This window comes from Cannabis sativa, chromosome 4 (genome assembly GCF_029168945.1).
Source record: "Cannabis sativa cultivar Pink pepper isolate KNU-18-1 chromosome 4, ASM2916894v1, whole genome shotgun sequence".
NCBI classification, from domain to species: Eukaryota; Viridiplantae; Streptophyta; class Magnoliopsida; order Rosales; family Cannabaceae; genus Cannabis; species Cannabis sativa.
The window spans coordinates 1,200,221-1,216,361 of record NC_083604.1 but is presented as its reverse complement, the minus strand read 5'-3'; the positions used below and the strand labels follow the sequence as shown (position 1 = coordinate 1,216,361).

General features: G+C 30.6%; 2 protein-coding genes across 11 annotated transcripts; one reads left to right on the top strand and one right to left on the bottom strand.

The window, feature by feature from the left end:
* Positions 1 to 1,918: 1,918 nt before the first annotated feature.
* On the top strand, positions 1,919 to 11,250 carry LOC115715141 (uncharacterized). 9 transcript variants are annotated; one of them, XM_061113138.1, is made up of 4 exons: positions 1,919 to 2,187; positions 2,501 to 2,566; positions 3,689 to 4,004; positions 9,593 to 11,250. In XM_061113138.1, exon 4 carries the CDS (start codon positions 9,619 to 9,621, stop codon positions 10,936 to 10,938), a length of 1,320 nt encoding a protein of 439 aa, XP_060969121.1. In that variant the 5' UTR covers positions 1,919 to 2,187; positions 2,501 to 2,566; positions 3,689 to 4,004; positions 9,593 to 9,618; the 3' UTR covers positions 10,939 to 11,250. The 9 variants fall into 9 exon arrangements, 7 of the variants coding, with proteins under 7 accessions (XP_060969121.1, XP_060969120.1, XP_030499818.2 ...); XM_061113137.1 differs by having other exon boundaries at positions 2,489 to 2,566; XR_009687180.1 differs by lacking the exon at positions 9,593 to 11,250 and adding an exon at positions 5,123 to 5,388 and having other exon boundaries at positions 1,921 to 2,187; positions 2,489 to 2,566.
* LOC133036604 (monooxygenase 2-like) lies at positions 4,935 to 7,692 on the bottom strand. Of its 2 annotated transcripts, XM_061113139.1 has the most exons (6): positions 7,444 to 7,692; positions 7,207 to 7,353; positions 6,749 to 6,814; positions 6,070 to 6,232; positions 5,726 to 5,954; positions 4,935 to 5,625 (listed from the first exon to the last, which is right to left on the bottom strand). In XM_061113139.1, exons 1-6 carry the CDS (start codon positions 7,644 to 7,646, stop codon positions 5,117 to 5,119), a joined length of 1,317 nt encoding a protein of 438 aa, XP_060969122.1. In that variant the 5' UTR covers positions 7,647 to 7,692; the 3' UTR covers positions 4,935 to 5,116. The 2 variants fall into 2 exon arrangements, with proteins under 2 accessions (XP_060969122.1, XP_060969123.1); XM_061113140.1 differs by lacking the exon at positions 7,444 to 7,692 and having other exon boundaries at positions 6,749 to 6,822; positions 7,207 to 7,348.
* Positions 11,251 to 16,141: the final 4,891 nt, after the last annotated feature.

Sequence of the window (16,141 nt, the reverse complement as noted above, 5' to 3'; positions counted from 1 at the left end):
TAACATGAGAACTACTTCTGATCCTAATGCTACTCATGCCACCTTGAACGCTAATGCAACTGCAAGAAACAAAACCAGAGTTGGTGATGACAATGTCGTGTATTTCAACCACAATCTTTTGATGAAATTAAACGATCAAAACTTCTTGTTATTGAAGCAACAATTTTTAGCCGCAATTAAGGGGAATCGACTTTAGAATTACATCCGAGGGAATCTGCCACCACAGTTTCTCTCAGATGCAGATCAAGCCTCATTAACGTACAATCTTATTTTTCCAGAGTGGGAGGTTCAGGACGAGCTTCTTGTTTCCTGACTCCTTTCATCAATGTCAGAGAGCTTATTCACGAGGATGGTTGGATGCCATTCATCTCATCAGATCTAGAATACCTTGGAGCAACGCTTCACTCTACAAACTTCAGCTATGATCTTGGAGTTTCAAATCAAATTACAAAATCTCAAGTAAGGTTCACTTTCTTTAACTGATTATCTTCTCAAAGTTAAACATCATGTAGGTTTACTTTCATCTGCTGGTGAAAGACTTAGGGCCCGTTTGGCACAGCTTTTGGAAAAGCTAAAAGCTGCTTTTCAAAAAAGCTGTGACAAAAAGGTGTTTGGTAAGCAGTTAAAAAACAGCTTATTGAAGAAATTATGGAAAAGCTACAGCTAAAAGCTAAAGCTGGTACAACCCAACTTTTAGAAAAAGCTGTTTTGATTAAAAGACTCTATAATAAATTATTTTTACTAAAAATTTATTTAATTATTTATTATATATTATAAAAAATAAAAATATTTTTTAAATGAAAAAATATTTAAAAATAAATAATATTTAAATTTCTAATTTTTTATTTTATTTTAAAAAATATTTTATATTTATATTTTTATTATTAACAAACAATATCTGTTTCTTATAAACTACAATTTTATCTTTTGCAAGTGATAAAAATATAATTTAAAAATATTAAAAATTATTTTTATCAAATGCATATAAATTTATACTATAAAAAAATAATTAAAAATATATAAAAAATAAAAAATTTATATAACATATTTTTTTTATATATATTTGTAATTATAATGAACTAGATTAAAATATTATCATTATTATAATAGAATCTTAACAACTCGCAGCACTTTAAAAATTATAATTTACCAAACACTACTTCGCATTTTTTCCACATGCTTCATATACCGTTTTTTCCCCACAAAGACAATTTACATACTGCTTTTCCCCATTAAAAGACAAATTGCAAGCAACCGGCCTTAGTGTTTTAGATCATGTGGCTGCCATTTTCAAAGGCTTGCCTAGTGAGTATGACACTTTTGTCATCTCCACAATTCAACTCAAATATGAATCTAAAAAAATTACATTAATACTATAGTAAAATGTTTATTCTAGTGTACTTTTATTGTTTTTTAAATTTCTAATAGTGAATTTGTTCATATTAAATCATGAAGAGACATGTAGATAGAGTTACGTATGTAGAAACAATGTTCTGATTTTTAATGTTTCATATCAGTTGCATAAATATTTTGCTAACAGTTATTTCGTCTGATGCAACTTAAAGCCAACCACCCAGCAACTTTCGTCTGATTAAAATTTTCGTCTGATGCAACCTTTGGCCAACCACCCAATAACCTTCGTCTGATGCAACCTTCGATCAACCACCCAGCAACTATCGTCTGATTGTGTAAGTAATAGTGTAAGAGATATTTTGATAATTATAAGCACATATAAAGTATAAATATTATCCACACCTTATGCAAGTAATTTTGTAAATAAAGTGTCCAATTTTTATTTTTCATGTAATAATTCTATAATAAAATAAATTTGTTTTAAAAGTAAAAATATTATTTATTTTAGAGCAATATAATTGAAAGAATAGCCATGCTGTCCAATATCTTTTATAATAGCGTCTCACAATTAGTTAGCGATAAGCATATTAGGCAATTTAGCAATTCTCTTTTGCAGCCTCCTTTGACCAGAAGCACATTACACCACAACACATTTCTCTGAATTTGGGTTAAAAAATTATATTGGGTGGGCGCTCCTTCTTCTTCTTCTCCTTTCTTCTTCTTCCCATTTGATCTGGCCAAACAATTTTCTCCCTTTGGGTTAAAGGCTGTAATTTGAAAGGGTTTATGTTTCTAGGTTTCCCCAATTTACAGCCTCACAGATACTCTTTCAAGGTTGGTTGGTGCTTTTCATTTCTCAAGTTGAAATTGTTAATTAATTCTTAGTTTTCTTGTGTATATAATTAACTAATATTGTTCCTTCCGTTTCACCAATATTAAGTCTTGGGAATTTTTCTTTAAGAGTTTCTGCATCAGCTTTGGGTTTTGATTTGATGGGATTATTATTATCATCATCATTGGTGTAAATTTGTTAGTGATTCCATATGTATTAATAATTTGTTAATGATCACTCTTTTATTATTGCAACTCACTTGTTCGATGAATTGCCTCATTGGGGCTTTGTCATGATAACCAGTTTCTTTTGAAGGCTCAGCCACATCTTTTCCTTTGCTTGGATTTGCTCTTGGTTCACTGGAGGATTTGGTCACCTCAGGTTGGTGTTTTTTTAGCTTTCTTATTGTTATCTATTTTAGCTTTGTATGGACTTGGGGTTGGTCAGTTGTTTGATAATGGTTCTGAGGTACACCAATGTATGGTCTGAACTTTTTGTTGAGCTTGAGACAGACTTTTTTTTCGTGTGCTGACAATGTTTTCATGTCATTTCACAATAGCCAATCTAATTCACATCTTTCTTCGTATGTTATAATGATTTGACTTTTTCTGTGTATTGCTATGTAAAATGTATCTTTTGAAAGTATATTGGTATACTGATTTGGCTGTCCTCCTCATTAACTTCCCATGTTTATTGCAAGAATTCTTATAAAATATCTATGTCAATGTGCTAACTTTTTTATAGTTATTTTGTTCTTTCTCAGCTTTGATTGGTAATTGAATTTTCATGCTTGGGTAATGAAACATAATTGGTATAATTCTGCAGCCAAAGCTATTTACTGTTTCAATTGAAATTGCAATAACTTGTACAGGAATTGAAATTTCTCTAGATTTTGAAATGGTTGTCTATATTTCATGTTTTTATCAGTGTTAGTTTCGGTTCCATTTTGTCCATTTTCTTAATCAAGCCAAAAATAGAGCTCTGTTTGTAAATTAATAGTAATATGTGACTATTACTTAATTAAGTTATTAATGAATGAATTTGTGCACTACAGATAGTGTATGACAAAGACACATTTACAGTGGTTGACAAAATAGGAGATGCAGATATAGACCTAAAACCAAACATAGAGCGTTTGAAAATGGTCTATAAATGAATATGTACGTACCAGTGCATAAGTTATGCTCTTGCACAATAAATTAGTGGCGTTGGCTAGGTAATCTCTAAGGAAAAGGCTTAGACATTTTGATGTTCAACAATTTAGCTAGCACCTCTATACTAGGTTCTTTTTCTGTTTTTAACCTATCATATTTTCCAAATTAATTAAGGGTTGTTGTAATGTGAGGTACAAAATTTTTATGGGCATTAGTTAGAGGGCATCTCTTTGTTACTTATTTTTACACTTGCCCAAGTTGAATTTATATCAATAAAATAAGACCATTATTGAAGTAGTCCTCCATTCTAAAACATAGCGTATATCTTTGTTGTCCTCATTTTTCTCAGTCAAGACTCAAGGAGTGAGGACAAGAGGAGGCATTGTTCAAAACTACGATGCAGAGATCTTCTTCAAGGGCTTCAAGACTATCCTCATCAGAAAATTTGATTACCTCTTATACTACTACCACTACTACTACGTATGGAGATACTACCTTTGATGATTTGGAACCGGAGCCGCAGCAGTGCCTCCCCACCTACGATCCCCTCTCACAAGCTGCCATGAGAGAGCAGTCTCGTATCAAATCCGCACATAATGCCATCCACCTTATACCTCTACTCCTTATTTTTTGCGCCATCGTCCTCTGGTTCTTTTCCTACCCAGGTTTTTATTTTTCTTCCTTTAAATTCATCTTTTTGCATTTTATTTGGGTTGTTTCATTTACATCTGCAAATATTTTAAGCCTCATGAAAGGAGTGGAGTCATCTTCATTGCTTTACTGATTTGTTTGGACACTGTGTATACAAATACAAGCTTGCTAATTATGGGCTACATATGTTTTTATTTTTTTGAACCTTACTAACTATTTTGGACCCTGTGTTTTGTTAAAATTTTCGATTGGACCATGTGTTCTATCTATATTTTCTAAAATGGTACAAATAAGATCATGAACTGGTTACATTTTCTGCATCTGTTCGTGCTAGAGATTGTCTTCAAGCTGGTTATATAAAAAAAATACAAGGTCTATTTTATCATTTGACAAAACAGAAAGTCCAATCGTTAACTTTTTCCAAAACACAGGGTCCAAAATAGTAACTTTAGTTTTTAAAGTTGTTTTACTAAACCGAAAGAGGGGAAAGAAAGTGGGTTATATTTTTAGGAGTCTTGTGTTTGTTTGATGCTTTGGTAATATGGGTTCTGAAAACATATTTGTTCTGATTATTTTCTTTTTTCTCATTAAACTATTGTATTTGTTGTTTTTGCCAGAACCAAAGTTATGATATAATTGCTGTGAATGTGGGTAGCAGTTTTACACAGATTAACAGCATTCCTCGTCTTTACATGTAGCCACCAACAAAGATTTTGTGGATGGCACAATAGGGACCTCTTTTAATTTGTTATACAAATCTTTGATCTTTTTGTTTTCAATATTTATTATTTATTTACTTCTTACTGAGAATGGGTGGTGTGGTGTGTGCCTGTCTGATTACGTTTAGAAAAATTTTGCTGAAAATATTGATTTCGATCCATTTTTATTAAGTTCATTAATTAGCTTATTGGTATTGTAGTTTTGTAATAACAAGTGGTGTTTGATTTGGTTGGTATGATTTCATTGATGCATTTACTACACTGGTCTATACAGTACAATAATCAAATATATATTCTATCATATTTTGAACACAAAGGGGAGGATTTTTACAATAAATTATTGGGTATACATTTGCACATACTTGTTTGAGCTTATTCAAGGATTTGAAGTCAAAACTCTTTGCTTTCTAAAGGGGTTGACAATCAAAATTGGTATGCTCCAACAAAGGTCCAAGCCTAACCAGCTTAGGTATGACAAAATTGTTCCTAACAGAACAAACAATTGGATTGTCCCACTGCAGAGCCAACCCAACGAGATTGGCACGTATGGTTAGAGGGAACACTCGGGGCCATCTCTCGTTCCCATATGAACTCAGAGCATTTTCCACTGATTGTGTTGATCCGGATTTGATTGCATTGGCAAGCTTTCTAGACAGAACAACTGCATCTTCTAGTGCACAACAAGCTCCTTGTCCTAGATTGGGAGTCATTGGATGCCACGCATCTCCTACCAGCACGACTCCACCTGAAGAAGCCGGTGGGCTAATGGTAGGCCACAACCACCGGTCGACAAGGGGTGTTCTGATAATTGTGTCATCTGGGGTTTGGTCTATGATGCTAAGAAGATCGGTATGCCAGTTTTTGACTAGCTCTTTAGCTTGCTTCTTAAGTTCAGCCGGGTCAGTAATTTTAGGACCTGCAGTGACAAATCCAACATCTTAGAACAACACGAAAATATGTAGATGATTCTTCAATTTGCCAATAACTTCATTTATTAATTAGATAACAAAGTAGACCTGGAGATGGGCGATTGAAACAGACAAACCAGTATACTTTAGTAGGAGAGACAGGAACACATCCTGCTCGAAGCCCTCTTCCATAAATGTAGCTTACTTTAGGCTCAAATGGTTGCCCATTAGGATAATAGCCAAGCCCTCGGAAAGCACAATGCCCAACATACTTTGGATCAGAGAACCCCATCCATTTGGCTATTGGAGATCTAATCCCATCACAACCAATTACAATCTGTTAATAACCATACAAGTAAATGTTAATATTTATAGCTAACCAATTGATTTACATATGCTCACATATAAAAGAATTTAAGTCAAATAGTTAGTAGATGTAACTTAAGTCTAACCTTTGAAGAAAATTGACTTCCATCAACCAGTTCCAACATAGTTTCTCCATTTCCATTTTTACTAATCTTCGACAATTTGGAAGAAAATCGAAGAGCGTCCGGCGGTAGCTGATCGGCAAGAGTCTCCAACAGTACTCTCCTCTCAACAGCTCGAACTTCTTGGCTATCCCATTTATGTTTACACAAAAGGATAATAAGTGAAAGTATAGTGTTTACTGTTTCTACAAACTCTTGAGTGAGAAAACATAGGTGCAATGTTGTGCATGTTTTAAAGAAAGATCATGATCGTGCATACATTTTATGATATTTGCGGCATAAGTACTTAAAGTTTTGAATTTGTAACTGTTATAAATTTGATAGATTTTTTTAACGATACAAATATCAATATTAGTAAAACTATAATTTCCGTCTAATTTCGTTAGTATATATTCCATTAGTGTCTTAAATTTATAATCAAATTTAGTTTTTGAATTTTTTGAAAGAAGATTTACAATAACTAACACCACATATTTTCATCTACATATGTTTTGTTTATGAAACTATCAAGTTTGTAATGATGGACTGACTATTTACTATAATTGAATATTTATGACACTAAAAAAATTATTGGATCTATACTACTACTTACAAATTTAAAATTTTAAATACAGTAATATGATGAATATATACAATATGGTACCTTTCATCTTCATCCTTGAACTTGAAGGAGCGCAATTCCCTCCCATCTTCTGACTTCACCACCATCCTGCACAGCTGATACCATGTACAAGTTCAAGTAAAACAAACCAGTGACACCCAATACTACTTAAGATGATTCACATATTTTTAGCTTAAGATATGCCAAATAAGGCCATCTTCAATGGCGAGTCATAAATTCAAAATTGGTAAAGTAATCTAACCGAATTTCAAAAGTTATTCTATTTATGTTGATGTCTACCGTGTTTCACTAATAACACTATTTTTCTATTAAATTTTTATATTTAAATAATATATTTATAATTTAATAAAATAATATAATAATAAAGAACATAATATAAGTGTAATTTTTAGTGTTATCTAACATAGAGTTTGCCATAAAAAAAAAGAGAACTTTGCCAATATCAATGAAAAAAATAGAGATGTGTAAATATAGTGTACCCTTGAATTTCAAGGAATTGGGTTCTGAGATCATTGCCAACTCCAATTGCATCCAATACCCTCCAACCATTCTTGAAAAGGGTTAGTGAAGTTCCACCAGTCCTTAGTGACTCAGCTTGCTCAAGCACCAATGATCGAACCCCTAGCCTAAACAATCTCAAGAACACATTTTTATATAAATACAATTGACAATTCACAATCCAGACAATTTAATTCTGACATTATAAACCATGGAACCTGTGGAGGGAGACTGCGGTGGCGAGGCCAGCGATTCCGGCGCCCACTATGACAACATCCTCCTTTTGAGCTTTGATTATTGGTTTGAGTTTGGAACGATTGAGTGAGAGAGGTGGGTTCATTGAGAGTGAGGAGAATGAAGCTGAAGCCATGGAAAGAGTTGGTTGTAGTAATGACTGAGTGGCTCTAAGCCATGTCCACATATATATATGAGATAAGGATTGGATCCCCCAACAAGTGGGAGGGAGAGTAGTGAAACTAATAATATTTTAGGGAAAGAGTTATTTGCACCATAAATAGTTAAGTTTAATTAAGATGATAAATAAATATTTAAGTTTAATTTTTTGCGGCAATAATAACTAACTTATATTTCTGTAACTCTGTAGGTACCGAGTTGTTAAATATTAAGTAAATTGTCACGTAGCAATACAATATTTGATTGGTCCAAGTTATAAATTTTTAATTTTTTTTTAAAAAAAAAATTATATATACCAATAAGAAAATGATACGTGACTAATGACTTGACCATTAACAGATATTTACAAAATTTCAGAAATATAACTTAGATATTATTGCTGCCAAAAATTAAACTTAGTATTTATTTACAACTTGGAGTTAAACTTAGGTATTTATGTTACAAATACTCATCATTATAACTTGAGAATTATTATTGGTGTCTAACATTCTCGTCGATGTCATATTGTTATTAGTGTAATTAAATATATTATTTTTAAATTAAATAAATAAATATATAAAAAAGAGTATTTTCTTAGTTACCAAATTAGATTTATACATTTTTGTAACATTCTCAGCATAAAGAAAAAGAGTTACATAGATAGCACTACATTAATTAGAAGTATTTTCCAAAATAAAAATTAAAATTTGATAACACTTTTGGGCCCTAAGTAAGTCTATATGGGCCCAATATATGGCCCAAAAGCCATTGATATGAGTGAACTGACATCCAATCAATCACCAAAGCTCACCGCCATTTTTGCTTCTTTCTCTTTACTTTTCTCACTTAAATTTCTCCGGTCATCTTTCCCCTCCTCTTCCGATCATCCACTCCAACATTTTCCCTACCCAGTAAGCTATACTTCAATCTCCTTTAACCATTCTTTTGCTTTTGCTTTTGCTTATCTCAAGTTTCGTTTTTTTTCTTGTTATTTTTCATCTCTGCTTAAACGAATCACAATGTACCCATTTATTTTTTATGCTTTCTTTTTTGTGTGATTTTTAATGAAGAAATCATTTTTGGGTTACTCTGTGCAAAGACTACGATCAATTTCACATGCATTGACTGGAATTGAAAGAACAAAGTTTAGTTTACAAACCAAGTTAGTACATGGTATTTGTGTCACCTTCATGGGGTTTTCTTCTTATTATTATAATAGTTTTTATTTTATTATTAATTTTTTAAGAAAAAAATGAAAAAAAATTCCAGTTGGGCCTTTGTATTCTCACCTCAGTTTTAGGGTATGCTCATCTTCTGTAATTTTTTTTTTTTTTTTTGATGGTTCATTGCTCATATTTGATAACTGATTTTCCCTTCTTAGGAGGTTCATTCCCAATTTGATTAATATTATTAATGAGGGTATCTTTCATTTTGGGAAATAAAGTTTTAGTTTTGCTGTTGTAGAGTAGTAATTTTTCTAATCAATCCCATTTATTCACTCACATTCAGCATATATTTATATTTTTCAAGTTATTGCAGCTCAAATGTTAGGAATTAGGATTGTTTAGAGATGTGTGGCAAAACCCTAAGAAGCTTTATGTGTCAAACAATCAGTTTACAATGTTATATATTGGTACAATAATTATGTATATCTGAATGTCATTTCTCAAGTTGTTTGGCTTTTTTGTTTCGGACTGTGCTATGAGTTTAGTCATATGCTTTACTTGATTATACTTTATTATTTCTACATTCTCTAGTTTTATAAATGTAATCATATCATTTGCTTAGTTATCATGTCTGATTGGTATCACTCTTTAATCATATCATTTGGTTAGTTATCATGTCTGATTGTTGTCACTCTTTAATGCCAGTTGAGTTGCTAAGTTATATTCTAATTATCTCAAGTGTCTTCATGTGTTGTTTACTTTTGATTTCTTGTTAAAGGAGGTGTAGTGAAATGGATTTATTTTCTAGGTTAGGTAAAATTTCGGAGTCTAGAGATGGAAGCTCGAAGAAAAAGAAATCGTAAGCAAAAGAAGCAGAAGCGGAAACAACATATTAGTGAGAGTAATAGCGAGCTAATTAGTGTGAATTGGGCAGAACTCCCTAGAACTGTACTTGAGATTATTTTCGAGAAACTTTCAGTTGTTGATTGCATTTCGGTTAGTAATGTGTGCAAGCCATGGAGATATGTTTTTGCATCAGATGTTTCTTCTTGGAAAAGGATTGGCATTCCATCCTTAATAATGTGTGGTCAACATAGAAGAGAGAAGAGAACTTGTTTAAGTATGTTGGAGAAACGAGCTTGGGAGATGGAGCTACCTGAGGCACATAAGAAATATTGTTGGGGTTCCTTTCATGATTGGTTGATCCTAGTGGATAATTCTATTTATCTCTCGGTTGAAATCAGTTTGTTGAATCCGTTCACTAGAAGCACAGTAAAACTACCTAGAACATGGGACGATTACCATAAGATAGTCCTCTCAGGGCTTCCTTTTCAGAAAAACTTTGTTTGCATGCTTTTGCACAATGAAAGACGAGAAATTGCTGTTTGGGTTTCGGGAGCTCAATCGTGGAAACAATTTAAACTTGTTGGTGAACCATTTGAGGATGGTATTTTCTACAATGGAAGTTTCTATCTGTTGAGCAAGGATGATGAAGTTTGTCAAATTGACACAGCTAGCATTTTTGCTGCCATTAGCGAAGATAGTGCTTCGGTGGATGCTTCAGCTGAGGCTTCGGTGGATGCTTCAGCTGAGGCTTCGGCTGATGCTTCGGCTGCTTCTGTATCTGAAATCAAAATTAAGTCCCATAAAGTAAGTAGGATGTCAGGAAACCCTACAAATGATAATATGTTGAGGTATCTTGTGGAGTCATGTGGAGAGCTTTTGCTTGTCTGTAGGTTTTTCAGTACAAATCTCGGTGCTATACTTGAAACACGAAAATTCGAAGTCTATATTTTGGATGTTGGGGAGATGTCCTGGAAAAAAGTTGAACACTTGAGGGATCGAGTATTGTTTCTAGGTAAATGTTGCTCAAGATCCTTGTCTGTAAAAGAACTCGGGGTCCCAATGACCAATCGTATTTACTTCTCGAATGACAATGTTGCTCCTTGGTGGAATGAATGGGATTCTGGTTATCTTCAAGGAATGTCATCTCGTATGCGTCTTGATAATTCTGGCAGGAAACATTGGGGCATCTTCTGGCTTGGAAACAAAGACAACCACCACTTTTGCTTCCGGGGCGATCGTGACAATTGGGGACCCATCTGGCTCACTACACCTCTATGGTGGTATTGTAACAATTTCCTTGCTTACTGATTAGTTAATTATGACTCATGTTGATGATCTTGGCAGGTTAGGGGCTTCTTGTAGTAACAAAAATGTGAATGCTTTATTAGCAAAAACTCAAATGGAGAAAGCTTGTTTCGGGTAAGGAGCTATGAAAACTATGATGAGTGAAGTTTTTTGTACATAGTTGGTGTATTTTGGTTCTTCATTAGCTTCTGCCTTGTTTTTACTTGTATAGGCTTTGATCCAAAACCTTTTGTTTATTGCCTTGAAATACTTTCAACTAAGTATATTTCATGTTATGTCACTCATGAACATTATCAATCCACTTTTTCTTCATTATTTTGTTTCTTTGCTTTTTGAATAAATTTAATGTTCAATCTTTTTCCTCTTTAGTGGAACAAGACTAGAGTTGGGTTGTTGAGATAACTAAAGTAAGAGCAATAATAGGTGGGTTAAAATAAAAAAGTGATCTTTTTAGTGGACCAGAAGAATTATTTGATTGTGTTTAAAAGTAGGAAATTTCAATCTAATTTAGAAAAGGGATGATACTATTTTGACTTTGTATTTGTAAAAGCTTACTTAATTAGATTTTTTATTTTGTTAAACGACAAAATAGATTCTGTATTACTCTTGACTTCAATTTTTGATAATTTTTGTTTTTAGTAAAACTAAATTGATGACAATTCTTAGCACGAACAAATATAGAGAACGTAATTATTTTTGTCATGGCGTTTATAGATTGAGTTATTATTAAATTTTATTTTGACGAAGTTAATTAGTTCAAGATACTATTTAGTACTATTTTAAAAAAAAAAAAAAATAGGGGTTTAATTTGTGATTTAACAAAATAAAAAAAATTTATCAATAACTTTTGTAAAATACAAATCTAAAATAATTAATAGAAAAATATAGATTATTTTAGCATTGATTTAACTTGATATTTGTTGTTGTTGTTGTTGATATACTAGACTTGAAGTTTGTGATATATGAGATAGAATATGATTTAGATGGTTTGAAATCGACATGGAACCATACCATAATTACAATGTCTATTTAATTTCTTTCTCAATTTCCAAAATAAATAAATAAATAAATAAAATGACACTTCTCTCCTTGTATCAGTTTTATATTATTGCTTCTTATTAATTAGACCTCAATATTTTATCAAGTTTTGTTAGCCTCATTTGGCTTAGATTCTACAAGTTTTGTTTTTCTAAGTTTTAAAAAATTAGAATAATTTGCATATAAAATATTTTTTTTTAGTGTTATCTAAACACTAAATATACTTTTCTATAATAGTTATCCAAAGAAAAAAAAATAAGTCATAAAAGAATTAGCCAAATGGGACCAAAGTCATATTGACATTAAAAAATGACTTTGTTCGATGCACATAAAAAAAATATATATAATAAAGGTTATAATACCAAAATTCATTGCATGTATATCATCATAATAAAATGACTTTATATAGTTTTTTGTTTTTCTAAATAATTTTTTTTTTTTAAATCCAATAGGAATTATGTGACATTCCAAAAAATAAAGTTGTAAATAACAATTAACAACAGCATTTATTCACATCCTATGGCCAAAGAACAACTAAAGAGAACAAAGCATTTGATGGCCTTGCTCAAAATCTCCCTTTAGCATATAATTCCAAAAATTTGAAACCCCTTTTTCAATATATATAAATTTATTTATATATTATATGCCAATTTTTAGTTTCATTTTGTTATGTGTGTGGTGTATGGTTTGTGCAAGTAGCACCAAAACACACGATGGATCATTCTCAACCAACTATTTTTTCAAGGTCTCAACTCATCCATTACAATTTCTTTATTGCCCATCATCACCCTTATGGAACAAACAAAGAAAAAGTACCCCCACATTTCATATCATACAATTTTGCAATACATTATTTAGTATCATTCTATAAAATAATATTCTTTACATAATTTCTTACAAAATAAAGTTTTAAAGTGTGTTTATTAGAATTAGTCTTACATTATCAATACGTAGAAAGAGAAAATCATAGATAAGATTCATGGACTACTCCTCTTATTGCTAATTTGTTTTGAGATGTAACTCACGCACCTTATCGAATTCTAAATACGATATCGTAGCCAAACTAAAAACTTATGTCACCTCTTGTTAGGTTTTTGACTGTTATAAAAATCCACAAGACCAAAGGTCTCAATACTAAAAATTGACACACATTGGTCAAAAGGTTTCAAATTGGAGATAAAAATTTGACCGCGTAGATGGAAACCCGTGGGTATCCACCCCAAATGAGAGAGGGAATATCCACTTTTGTGGGTTATGGGGCGAAGTCGGGGCTAATACTACCCACCCCATATGCGAGCTCAATATATAGTTTTCATATAATTTTTTAAATATTATTTGTATAATCGTATTAAAGTTATTTGTATAATTTTTTAAATGTATGTGTTGATTATATTTATAGCTTATTGTTATAATAATTTATATAACATGAAGTATAAATTAGATATAATATTTATTTCAAATTAAAAAACTATTTATTTCATTTTGAATTACGTTACACTATTTTATTAATATAATTTTTTTATTTTTATAGGTACTCAATGAATCCTCATATCCAATGGAGATTTCTCTACCCTAAATTTATTGGAGAATAAGTGGGGTGGGGGCAGGGATGAGATTAGTATAAATAGGGAGCGGGAATTGAATTGGGGGTACATTCCCTGTTCATTACCCACTGGAGGTCAAAGGTGGAGATAGCCGAAGCTTTTTAATTACTTTAATACCATGTTAAAATTGTAAGATGCATGAGGTTTCATCTCAAAGATCAATTGATAATGAAAAAAGTAGTTCATTCATCTTATATATTACATTTTATTTTCACACATTAGCAATATGTAACTAACTCTAACAATATTAAAAAATTTACTTATTACATAAGAAATTATAATTTAGCTTTTAATACGACAGTGTAAATTGTAGTGATAATAAATATGTTATTTGTTTTTTAAAAAATTAAATAATTTACGATACCAAAGAAAAATGTTTATCAAAGATTAAATTTCATTAATTCATATTAGATGATAAAACATTTTGAACATCAAAGGAACTTCAATTCCTTGAAACACACAATCAAAAATAAAATAAAATATTTGAGCTAAATTATGAAAGAACTTTATTAAGAAATCCGTTTAAACAAAAAATAAAGACACATTAGGTAGAGACTATAACAAAATCTTACAATCCTCAACCAACATACCGAAATAAGAGGATATGCGACCCTCTTTTGCCAATAGACAATTAGTGTCGAAATGTAAATGAGCATGCATGTAATTAATTATTTGAATTTTATTTTTGGTATCTTAAATTTAATGAAACTTTCAAAAAAATTAACATGATTTATGCCATAACTATAATACATGTGTCATATAAAATAACTAAATTATAATTTTGGCAAATACTAAAACTAAAAAAAAAATGTCTCTATATAATAAATGTAAAAGTGATATATACTTACATTAAAAGAAAAATTCTGATGTATTGTTGAGGTATTTGAATGGATAATTTGAGTGAGATGGGTTGTTAAGGTCTTTGAAAGATCATTTTTTTAAAGAATTATTTTGCAAAATTATTATGACAATAATATATATTTTGGCAAAGCTGTTTTATTATGTTAATAAAGAAACCAACAACTTTATTTATAGTATACATTTATGAAGAAAATTGTTAAAAAATATTATTGGTGTCTAGTATTTTTCTCGGTGTCATATTGTTATTGGTGTAGTTAAGTATCGAGTTTTATATAACTTAAAAAAATAACTTTTAAAGAATATTGCTAACTAATCATAGAACGTCACCTATAAAAATTACTGGACACTACTGGTACCCAATAACAATCTTCATTTATATACATTATCTTATCTAATTTAGGTCGGTGCTTCAATTTGGAATACCAAGCAACCCCACATTCATATATTAATTTTTGTTTTGGATGGTTTGGACATTAAATTTACTCACTATTTTAATTTTATATATATATCATTTTAAATAAATCTAATTATTATAAAGTGGCAGATAGAATATGTAGGTAGTTAGATTTAATATAAAATAGATTAATTAGATAGATAATAGATATAGATACATGAGTATTAATTAATTTCTTCAGATATATTTTTTTTTCATAAGAAAATTAATTTTGTTTTTTGATATCATTGTTGGGTTTGGTTTCGATCGATATGGTCAAGAAAAAGAGGGTAGTTGGTAATAGTCAACACGTTATGGTCCCCAACCCACTTCTTCATATAGCTTTGACCTTAGTTTAGAGAAAGAACAGTGTTATTTTGATAGTGTGCGCTTTATAATTAATTAGCGATATTTTTTATAATTTTTTTTTAAATTATATGGTACACGATAATTAATTACACTAATAGCGGTATAATATTAAAAAGGGTATGGTGCCTTTTAACAATTCTCTTAGAGAAAATAAGGGTGATAATTACAATCTTTTATGCTATAATCTTTTAGTCAACTTCCACGTTTAAATTATATATTAAAATATCTTTTCTCAAATTGTTTTTCATAATAATTTTTGTTATAAACTTTTAAAATATGCTAAATAATATCAAAATTATCCTTTACAAAATAAAAAAAATATATTAATATTGAAAAGAATATATATTATAGTAATTTTACCAACTAATTTCCCCACCATTCATCAAACCTTTCTCTAAATACCAAATAATATAAATGAGAGATAATATAGTCAGGTGCAAACTCCCTGAAAAAATATTTTATAAAATTTATTATGAAATGTGACTATATAAGAAGTTTCATTTATTATAAATTATGGTTATTTATTTCTCTTTTAAAAAAGGAAAATAGAATTTTGCATTAATAAAACAAGAACTATTGGAATGGCTGAATCAAACAATAACATAAACTAGAAAATAAATTATTTCTCTCTTTCTATATGTCTCTCACTGGATCTTACCCACTCTCAATTCAATATGAATTGTATGTTACATTATAAGCATGACTAAAGTATTTAAATAGGCAAAGAAAGACTTAGATTGCACTTAACTAACTAAGCAGAATGTTAATATTACTGAATCGATGTTGCAGCATGTAACTAACTTAACAATTGTTAGTTAAAACTGTTATAATTTGATTTTGTTTGTTCTATGAATTACTAAACAACATCAAATTATAGGAATTTTTGTACTTTCAAGTTAGT

Excerpts from the sequence above, each read along its gene's own strand:
- LOC115715141 (XM_030643958.2), top strand. The coding sequence starts at position 8,359 with ATGGGCCCAATATATGGCCCAAAAGCCATTGATATGAGTGAACTGACA. Across the intron at positions 8,530-9,597 it reads TCCAACATTTTCCCTACCCA|GTAAAATTTCGGAGTCTAGA; the intron begins GTAAGCTATACT and ends TTTCTAGGTTAG.
- LOC133036604 (XM_061113139.1), bottom strand. The coding sequence starts at position 7,646 with ATGTGGACATGGCTTAGAGCCACTCAGTCATTACTACAACCAACTCTT. Across the intron at positions 6,815-7,206 it reads CAATTCCTTGAAATTCAAGG|GATGGTGGTGAAGTCAGAAG; the intron begins GTACACTATATT and ends TCAGCTGTGCAG. Across the intron at positions 5,955-6,069 it reads GAAGTCAATTTTCTTCAAAG|ATTGTAATTGGTTGTGATGG; the intron begins GTTAGACTTAAG and ends GGTTATTAACAG.